The 11,587-nt window shown below is 36.5% G+C and overlaps 1 protein-coding gene across 1 annotated transcript; it reads left to right on the top strand.

Annotated features, from left to right (window-relative positions):
- Positions 1-2,845: 2,845 nt before the first annotated feature.
- On the top strand, positions 2,846-6,079 carry LOC127115203 (uncharacterized). The gene is made up of 3 exons (XM_051046800.1): positions 2,846-2,893; positions 4,824-5,093; positions 5,739-6,079. The coding sequence occupies exons 1-3, from the start codon at positions 2,846-2,848 to the stop codon at positions 5,916-5,918; spliced, it is 498 nt and encodes a 165-aa protein (XP_050902757.1). The 3' UTR covers positions 5,919-6,079.
- Positions 6,080-11,587: the final 5,508 nt, after the last annotated feature.

Raw genomic sequence — 11,587 nt, forward strand, 5'->3', positions numbered from 1 at the left:
CAATACGATGACATCTAGGCAAGACATCCTCAGAACGATCTAATTGTGTCTGCTCCTCCTCTAGTATCTCTTGATGAAATGGCCTCGATGGATCTCTTGGAGCAGCCACCACCATATACGGATGTGACATCATGAACAACCACCTGATATACCCGTCGGTGTAGCTCCATTCGCTCACAACTATGGTACTTTGTGCCTCATTTGGTACCAATTGATTCTCAAAATCATCAAACATGGCATCCATATGTCTACGTGTCAAAGCAGGAGGAGCAAAGACAATAGGATATCTCAGAATGGTCTGAGTGTAGCCGAACTTTCGCATGATGTGCTTGGGCATATGAGGAGCAGTGAGACGTGATCCGCAATATGACCATCCAGAGTATAGCATTATCATGTCAAATGTTTGTGTCTCAGGTTGATCAACATAGTTGTTGAAGTGCATGTCCTCGGGAGCCAAGCGATCAAAATACACTATGAACAACTCATTTGCCTAATTTCTTCTGAGTGAGAGAAATGCAGTTGCACTGGGCATATCCTCAGTGTAAATCGATACACTCGCCCATCTGGAGATGTGTGGGAAGTGCTGGAGGACCCAAGCCTGAAAAGTATGGAACCCACGAATCATAAGTAACGGAATTGTAAAGATGAAATAAAAATTATACATGAAGATTAAAAGACCAATAAATATAACCATCATTAGTGTGATGCTGCATTTTGAAGCTAGCGGGAATATGCCTAAACGCATCGCATGTTCTAACATAAAACAGAGTCATCATTGAACTTTATTTATTCCCTAAGCAAAGCAAAACATCTATAAAACCCCGGGAAAGAGATAATGGGCAAGGAAGTCGGTTATGTAAGAGGAAGGTATTAGCACCCCTAACATTTGTTGTACTCAACGAGAACAATTTTGATTGTTCTATGCTCGGATGGGTGTTCTATCTAAGGGTTACTCGCAAAAGAATAAAGGAAAAGAAGAAAAAGAATAGATAGAGTGCTCGAGGAGGATTAAGGTCTTTATGCCTACATATCCTTATAGTACAATAAGGAATTTAGAGCTCCGTAGTTCATAGAACTAGTGGTGGGAGGTGAAAGAAGAATGATAACAAATATGGTTAAAGATAAAGCGAGTAAAGAAATAAAGATAAACACCTAAAGAAAGCGAAGAAAACAAACAAATCTAGGCTCAACTCCTTTTAGTGACTAGGAAGTACTCCACGTGGTAGAGATCCCTAGCAGAGTCGCCAGCTGAAGCTAGCGGAAATATACCCGAACGCGTCGCACGTTCGAAAATACAACAAAGTCACCATCAAACTTTATTTATTCTCAAAGTAAAGGGAAAACATCGATAAAACCTGGAGGAAATAGATAATGGGTAAGGAAGTCGGTTATGAAAGGGGAATGTATTAGCACCCCTAATATCTGTTGTACTCAACGAGAACCATTTTGATTATTCTATGCTCGGATGGATGTTCTATCTAAGGATTACTCGCAAAAGATTAAAGGAAAAGAAGAAAAAGAATAGATAGAATGATCTGAGAGGATTAGGGCCCTCATGCCTACGTATCCTTATAGGGCAATAAGGAATTCAAAGCTTTGTAGTTCATAGAACTAGTGGTGGGAGGTTAAATAAAAGTGATAACAAATATGGTTTGAACCAAAGGATATCGTGGTTTGACTCCAAAAAGGGATGAAATCTGAACCCAAGAGTAAAACTAGCATGAACCAATATATGGGGAGTCTGAAGATTGTAACCACTATATATGGTCTGGCTGAAAACAAAGGGAATTAAGTGTTTGGCATCAAGGCATACATCTCTTGGTTCAAAGGCAGACTTTGAATGAAGCTCAAAGAAATAGTGTATTTGGCTCAAAGAGAGATTATATCACATGAAGTGATTGAAGGTAGAATATCTTGAATGAAGGTAATGATCAATGGTCCATGGAGATGAATGGAATGATAGAGGAATAATTAAGGTAAAAAGAACTGAAAGATTGGGTAAAAATGACCCAAGGGTTTGGAACCAAAAGTAAGGGTATTATCGGAATCCATGAAGGGAATGGTATTTGCAGCCTAAGAGTAAATGGGGCACTAACCAATATGTGTGTGTGTGTGGGGGGGGGGGGGGGGGGGGGGGGGGTGAGGCGTCATACCACTATATATGGTTGGGCCGAAAACAAGGAATTAAGTGTTTGGCATCAAGGCAAACATCGCTTGGTACAAAGGTGGACAATTGTCCTAAAAGGGTATATATGGAATTCCAAAGAAAACTGTATTTGGTTTCAAAGAAAAGTAGTATGTCACTGAAATGGACGATTTAATGATTGAAGGTAGATGATGGATCATGAAAGATATGGATGGATCCCTAAGGCAATATAAGGGGGAATAAATAGGAATTGCTCTCAAAGGATTCGCATCCTCGTGCCTATGTATTCTCATCGTGCAATGAGAAAATCGGAGCTCCGTAGTTTGTGGAACCACGAAAACAAAGAAAAGAGATTGGAAGTGATGAAAAGTATAACTTGCACCAAAAGAAAGTGGTGGCATGGGAACCCATAAAGGTAAATAAACTTTGAACCCAAGAGTAAAGGTGGCATAGACCAATATGTGGGGGGCCTGAGGCATCATACCACTGTATTAGAATAACCAAAAATAAAGGAATTAAGTGTTTGGCATCAAGGCAAACATCTTTTGGTTCATAAGGTAGGCACTGGAATTGCCTTAAAAGGATAGGTATGGAACCCAAAGGAGAATGATACTTGGTACAAGGAACAGTATATCACTGTAGGGTACAAACAATTTAAAACCAAAGAATAATATATTAAATCCATGAAGGAAGTAAACTATGAACCGAAGAGTAAAGGAGGTACAAACCAACATGTGGGGGCCAAAGGTATCATACTACTATATTGGAATGACCAAAAAACAAAAGAATTAAGTGTCTGGCATCAAGGTAAACATCTCTTATTTCACAAGGTGGACTATGATTAATTCATCCTAAAAGGATATGCATGGAATCCAAAGGGATAATGTATTTGATCTTAAAAGGATGGCATTGATTGGTGAAGAATTAATAAATAAGGTATCTCATAGAGAATCTGAATCCTCGTGCCTACGTATTCTCATCGTGCAATGAGAAAGTCAGAGCTCTGTAGTTCGTGGAACCATGAAAACAAAGACAACAAGGGAGTGAGGCAAGAGAAATTATATATGATAAAGAAAGATGAAGAAGACTTGGCAGTCATTGGATATGAATCACACTAAATTTTATGAGTAAAGGTGAATACATTGAGCAGTTGGATCATTCGTCCCATACCCAAAGATATTCAGAATGAGTTAATGAAATTATCCACTCTCATTCATTCTTTACTACTTAAGGCTCATGGCATGTGATTCTCATCATAACTTTCAAGTTGCTGGAGAAGAATTCGTGATGCTCCTTATGATGATGAAGACTTTGCCAATCATTTGATTCGAATTACACTAAAGTCTATGAACAAAGGTGAATACCTTTAGCAACTAGGTCATTCGTCTCATACCCAAGGATACCCTAGACAAGGATAGGAATGCTCCACTCTCATCATTATTTGTTACTTAAGGCTCATGGCATTCAACTTGAATCATGATTGATAAGTTACTGATAGAGGCTTCTGATTGTTGCATTGTTGCTTTGTGAAGGGAGACTTGACAATCATTTGATTCGAATCATGCTAAAGTCTATGAATAGAGATGAATACGATGAGCAACTGGGTCATTCGTCTCGTACCCAAAGATATTCAGAATAAGTTAATAGAATTCTCCACTCTCATTCCTTCTCTATTTCTTAAGGCTCATGTCACACAATTTAAATCTTGATTAACAAGATCTTGAAGAAACACTTTTTATGTGCTTTGCATAGTAATCCACTACTTAATTTTTTTGGGATGCCTTGAATGAAAGTTTGAACTTAAGGCCTTGAGATCCACAACATTACAGGAACTAGTCTTATCAAGTGATCAATGGACTTTTAATCACTTGAATAGACTTAGGGATTATACACAATCAAATGATTTAGTTAATCAAAAATTCTTTTGATCAACTTAAATCTAAAATCTAAGGGATGAATTAATGGTTAATTATGTACAACCTATCTAAAGATCAAATCAAATGGTTCACAAATCCTAAGCTAAAGGATCATGCAAATGTTAAGATCAAACTAATCTTCAAACACCAAATATCACATGAAAGAACAATTGATTAAAATGATTTGTTAATCTAAATCAAACCCTAATATAAGAGAACATGAGATTCTATGACTAAAATAAAACATAGAGGTAAAAATGTCAATTTACATGGATGATCAATTAGGAAATTAGTTCTAAAATTAAAAACTACTTAAAACTAAATATCCTAATTATATCTAATTTTCCATCTAAAGTTCCTAATTAGGTCTAGGATTCTAAATTCTAACCTAATTAAATTCTAAAATTTCTATTTAACCATTAATTTCTAATCTAATTCTAATCACGACCTAATTAACTTCTAAAATCAATTAATTCTAGAATATTAAATCTAAAAAAATCTAACTAATTCTAATTCCAAACAACACTAAATTTCCAATTCATCTAAATCTTAATTAAACTATAATAAGACCAATTAATTAACTAAAATAAAAAAATATTAATTAAACTAAACAAAATCCAATGAGCCCTAATTGAAAGGGGAGTGCAGGCCCATTCGGGGGTCAACTAGCAGACTAGGCACGCAGGCAGTGCAGTTGAGAAAAACTCTTTTTGGGCCTTAGGCCCAAACAAGCAGTGGTCCAAAGCTGAATCCAGGATTAGCCAAGATCTTCCTTCATCAAACGCGATCCAACATTCATCGTTCATTCTTGTTTGAAAGGAGCTTCGACATGGATCCAACACGACGAAACAGAAACAGATTTTACTGATTCAATTAACTCAACTCGAATTTCACTCTCCGATTGCTGTCATCATGAGCTTCTGAATAGCTCAACGGAGGTCGCAGATGGTTTACAGAAAACGCTAAGCAGATCGAAGACAAAAAGCTTACCAAATGAGTTTCTAGCGCGGTGGATCTCCGGCGAGCTAAAGGTAAAACACTTTTTCCTTCTGCTCTGCTTCAATTCGTACTTCTTCTTCTGTTCTTTGCACTGTATGACTGGTTGATTGAACCCTCGTGAGCGATGAATTGTTATGAGGTTGAGATAATTCGTGGATTAATGAGAGAGTGAGAGTTTCTGTGATTGAATGAATATCTGAAGGAAAAAAAACCCTGAATGATTCTGAACTGATGAATTTATAGGCTCCAAATTAACAGAGTTTTTGAATTTGTTAATCAATGAATCCACGAGTAAATCAGTTAGGAAGTCTCACACTGTTAAAGTTCAGTTAGGGTTAGATGAGTAATTTTTAATCAGTCGGTTAAACTCTACTATTGATTCAGTTTAGAGCTAGTTTTTAAAATGCGAGGTTAGTTTGAACTGAAACTCTGTTAGATAGAAGCTATCAGTTAGCTGAAAATTTTGTTAGTGTGAGAACTTATTCGAATTAGATTTTGAATTTGTTAACTGAAAATTCCTTTAAATAAACATGTGATGAAATTTGTTCTGTTAATTAGTGTAATTCTGTTAGAGATGTTAGTTGGTGTTTTGTTTGAACTGAAATGCAAGTTGAATGTATTGTATTGTAATGGTTTTTTTTTCTTGTAAAAATTGAATGGCCTTGTTGTATATTTAGACTTTGCTCAAGGAATGCTATGAACTTATGGCTTTGGTGATGAAGCAAACGAGCTCATGGAATTGTGCAATGAATGTGGAGCTGTTGGAACTTTTGCAGGGCCTTATTGCAAGGGAGTCTAGGACTTGGATTGGCCATGAAGTGGGGGTTGACTTTAGATGTAGGAATTTTATGTCATGAATTTGTAAAATTGTTAATAAAAAAGTAGCAAATTGCATGAGTTATGCAATGATTTTTAGATGATGAGCTATGTAATGAATCATGTAATGAGCAATGTGTATATTGAATCAATGTTTTGGATTTTGGTTGTGAAATGAATGTTATTTGTGATTGAAATTGAAGTTAATTCTTGAATGAATGTATTGAACTGTAGCGGTGTATTCGTCACTTTATGATTTATTGATTAAATCAAAAGCAAAGCATACAAAGATAGAGTCGCCACCGCACTTTTATTTATCCAAAGGATTGGCTAAAAAGCGAACAAAAGCCTAAGAAGTTTTACACATAAAAAACTAATGAAAAGATCAGAGAGTCTGGGTAAGGGGTAAATTACGCAATGGGAAGGTGTTAGGCACCCATCACGTCCTAGGTACTCCTAGGGGTAAATTACGCAATGGGAAGGTGTTAGGCACCCATCACGTCCTAGGTACTCCGAGGGGGCCCTTTTCACACTTGTCGTATAAAAAGATGTTTATTTGTTTAAGACATATTGTGCAAACATGATTGGGAAGATGAGAAAAGAATGTACAATTTTATTATTTTTGTGTTTGAACGGATGAACCCGTTGCCTACGTACCTTCCATCCAAGGTAAGGATCAAAACGCCGTAGTTCGGCTAAAAGATTTCCAAAAATTAGTGAGTTCATTTTTAAAACAAGAGCACTAAGGCTTTTCATTACCAATGGGAGAAAACTCAACCTGAATCAACAATCCACCATGCGAGGATGGCTTCAACATACTAGTGAGGGGTTAACCCTATAATAAGTATGGAAGACTTACAATCAACTCACTAAGGATAAGGTAAGATTTACATCAACCACTATGGTAATTGAAACCTATGGCTAATGTATGAAAGCATATTAACAATGGACAAAGCCAAAAACAATTGAATGGGTGAAGTTAATTGATTATGAGTATTCACAAAAGGATGGTCAAGGTATGATTAAGATTCAATTCAGAAAGGAGTATTATCAAAAGTGAAGTTTGAAAAGTCAAGGACTTAAGGTCCAGGTTTCTAATTTGAAAAGACATGAAAATGTTTGCACAACATGTATTTACAAGTTTTAAAATCAACAAGTGAAAAGGGGTTTTGAAACAAAAGGATGCGGATGGAGGAGTGTAAAACTTCCTAGAAGTTCACCTCTTGAAATCATATAGAAGATGATTCAAGTGTGTCCTTTGGGATGAGGCAACAATGCAAGTAAGCAAATAAAGGCAAGGTGATACCGGATGCCATCAATGGACTTATACCAATCTCACAAACAAAAGCGGATACCGAATACCAATAAATGGGTTTACACCAATCTCCTAAAACACACAATGATACCGGATGCCAATAAATGGACTTACTCCAATCTCAAAAGGCAAAACAAAACATGGATGTCAGATGCCAATCTATCTGGACTTATACCAACCTCCAAAGGATGATCATAGGAGTACAAAGGCCAACAACATGGTCTTACAATTGCATCCTCACATACAACAAACAAATAAAAAGATGGATGTCAGATGCCAATCTATCTGGGCTTACTCTAATCTCCAACAGATGATCATGGGAGTACAAATGCCAACAACATGGTCTTACAATTGCATCCTCACATACAACAATCAAACAGAAGCACTAAGCAAAGAAGACATAAGTGGCCAATGAAATGGTCTTACACTCTATCCCTTCCAAATCATAGGAACAGAGGCCAACAATTGGACTTATAACTGATTCCTCAATGGGCAAACTCAAACAAATCACAAAGATATGAAATGATGATGCAATAGTGAACAATTAATGATGATAAATGCACAAAGGCAAACAAACAAACATGTACAGATGAAGCAATCAATCAATCAAACAAAGTCATTTAGCACCCACTATAACCAAGCAATCGGGCTCAAGCAAAGCGTTAGACTTTAAAGTCAACTGGAATGGGGTAAGTGGTGCTCTTAACCTTAACATTGAGAGTTAAGGTGAAGCAGATGAAAGGATATGAGGGGTGTGCCTCATTGCTCTTATCCCTGGTCAGAGAGAGCATTGAATATCAGAAGGTGTGGGAGTTCAGAAAGTTGGAACTCTCTCCACAAGTTAATGACTCGATAGATCTTGGGCGTTTACTCACTATGCATCAACACATGTGGTGTGAGCAAGGTGAGTGACACACAGAATAGTAGGAGATGGACTACACATCTCTCCTATCTACCAATTGCCTTATTAAAAGGACTTTTCCTGCTTGGGGATAAAGATAAACAATCACAAACATTGCCTCTTAAGGAGGACTTCAGACAGGTGTCTGGCTAAGTAACAAGCCAGGTCTTCCAGACTACATGGAGACAAGAGATTCTACCTCAATGTTAATGCTATCAAGCAAAGCAAAAGCAAGTTCACAAAGGAACTATAGCAACTAAGGTACCTGAAATCAATCAAATATAATCAGTACTCAAGTCACAAAAGAAAGTCAAAACAGACAAGATAAAAGCCAACAATCAACACAATCAATCACATGTGCAAAGCACAAACTCAAATCAAATGAGCTAGCATCCTACAAAACAAATCAAGTTAGTCCATAACAATCAAATAAACCAAACTCAATCAACTTGAATTAAACTCCTTAAAGCAATTGCTTCTTCAACCTGAAAATCAAACTCAAACATGAGAAGTAAACCCTTAGGCCAAAGCCTAGGGTCAAAGGAGGAGAAATAGACCAAAACAGAACATGAAAATTGATCAAAATCAAGATTAATCAAATAAGAACAAAGTCCAATTGGTCCCATATCAAAACTATGCACCAAATCCATTTCACAAACAAATCATGTCAAACTAGGCAAGTTGAGAACTCAATGATGTAAACAGAATGACCACAAGCATATCAATACCAAAATGGCTCAATAAATTCCAAGAAAAATAATCCCTAAACGGAACACAATCAATGATTAACACACCAAAAATCATGCCAATTGGATAAAGGGAAGCAAGTCAATTAAAATCAACAAGTCAAAGCATGTTCAAACAAGCTCATACAAGGCCACAAATGGTACATCAAGTTCATGCAAGCATAAAACAGAAACCAAACATGAAAAATGAATGAAACCAAAGCCATGGCAAACTTCAAGATGTCTATAATACACATACCAAATTTTAGGTCCATCCAATAAACACCAAGAATTTCACAAATCATATAAGATCATGACTCACAAAAGGTTCACAATTGGTCAAACAGAGGGAAAATTCTCAAACAAATAGAAAATGCATTCAAAAATTCTACAAAACATCATGCTCAAACGAGACATCTAGAAGTATCATTATGCAAAAATTCAGAGCAATTGGCAATCAAATGGCATGGTAAATAAAATCAGCAAGATAGACAAGAAATGGTGTGACATATATTGTCACACCTCCAATGATCAGCTCATATCTCAACATCCAGACATGCAAAAATCACAAACTCTATACCAAAAGATTCATCAAAATGTCTAGATTATGCATGTAAAATTTCAGCTCCATAGGATCAAGCATCATGATTTCACAATCAAAATGGCAAAGCATGGGCAAAAAGCATACATGAACAAACCATTAGACCAAAATAAAAACAGACCGTGCACAACTTTTGCTATCATGCTAGTAAAAAACTAGAGGAAAAATGGAGATCAATGTAAAAAATCCCATTCAATTTGGATTAAGGATGAATGACTTATGATTTTTTGAAGTTGCTAATCAAAATAAAATAAAAATTTGAGAAAGAAAATGAAATAATGGAACGAATGGCAAACTTGTAATTAAGCCGAACATTTGAATTCTGGCGCCATACACAAAACGCTGCGTTTCATTAAAAGGAAACGCAACCCAATCACAACGCGCCAAGTGGACCAGTCCATGTGCAGAAACACCAAAAATCATGCATACACGCGGGGAATGGATCAAAAGCTGCCTGGAAACAGAAACCCTAAACAACTCATCGTGTTCTTGGTGTTCATCAAGATCAAGAACAAATCGTCACCAAAATTCATGAAACGCATATCAATGGAATCCTCTCACTTCATACATCACATATCCAGCATTCATTTCAATTAATTCAAGCTAAAACAAACGGATCGAGCCAAAACAAGTTTCACATGCCTAGGTTCAAATCAACATAACTAATCCAATATTGCATGAAATCAATGGATTCAAAGCTCAGTGTGACCTACATGCCAAGATCTACAAAAGCCACATCAAGATTTCAAGAATTGGCACGATCGAAATTTACCTTGATGATGATGCAGCAGCTGGATTCGTGCTCCTCAATGCCTGGAAGATGAAAACAGATGTTCAATGATGCTTGGGAGGATGTATGGAAGCAAAACTTCAGCTCAACACAACTTGAATTCGCAGAAATCTCCAACTGCCATGTGAATCTTCAACTTTCAACAGCCACGATCTTCAAGAATTCTTCACAATTCTTCTTCAACAGATCTTCACAATGCCTGCATATGATGATTAGAGCAAGGAGCAAGCAGAAAAAGTGATGAAAATCGATGGAAGAAGTTGAGAAAAATTTGAGAGAATTTGAGAGAATTTGAGTTTGGATCTGAAATTGTGAAGTGTTGATGCAGAATTCTGTTATGATTAACACTTTATACTTCCTGTTAATCCAGTTTGTTAAACATGATTAGCAAAATGTAAATGGATTAGGTGAAATAAGCATGTTATGCCAAAATGTCAAAACCACCCTTATGATCATGTGCCAATGGAACAGTGCGAAATTCAATTGCAGCAAGTCCAAAATTCTGTTTTAAGGCCATTGCAATTGGTTTGGAGTGAAAATTGTGCATACTTTTCAAAATCACTTTTTCCCACCAAAATTCAAAATGAATTCACTTGAAAAATGCACTTTTTGTATGATGATTTTTTATGAAATGTAATGAATGATTTGAATAGAGGGGATCAAAAGAAATTTGCTCAAAAAAGAATCACATGAATTGGCCATTTGATGCAAAAGTTATGCCTTGTTGAAGTTCAAAAATTCTTGACAATGATTTGATCATAACTTGCCAACCACAAATGAGAAATGGACGTTCTTGGACTTTTTGGAAAGGTGAGAGCAAGATCTTCAACTTTCATGTTGGACAAAATTTGATTTGAAGCTTGATTGATGATGTAAAGTTGAGGAGAAGGCCTTTCCATTTTTGGCAGTTGGAAATTACAGGTCACTTGCTATTTTTGGAAACTTTTTGTCTGACCTCCAATTCTTCAATGTGGATGTTTGACATGTTACATGAGGCTTGTATGGACATGAATAAGGTCTCTCAAACCATCTCCCACCATCAAATCCCTGATTTTATGCACAGTTGACTACAGATGACTTTGCTAGGGTTTCAGTTGACTGAGCCATGTTCTGATGAATTTCAAGCCTCTTCCACTTGAGGTCTTGATTCAAAATGATACCACAACTCATATAATCTCTTATGAATGATCAATGGTGCCCAAATTCTTCAGAATGGCCACCATCTATGGCTCAATGGCTGCCTTTGACTGGTTTGACCTAATGTTGCTTCATCTGCAAGTAACAAGGTTAGATGACAATATTTTTGTACTTTTGGGTTAATAAACAAATGAAAAGCAATGATATACAAATGCAAAACATGCTTGGTGATCAAGAAACC

Source organism: Lathyrus oleraceus, chromosome 1 (assembly GCF_024323335.1).
Source record: "Lathyrus oleraceus cultivar Zhongwan6 chromosome 1, CAAS_Psat_ZW6_1.0, whole genome shotgun sequence".
Lineage (NCBI taxonomy): Eukaryota > Viridiplantae > Streptophyta > Magnoliopsida > Fabales > Fabaceae > Lathyrus > Lathyrus oleraceus.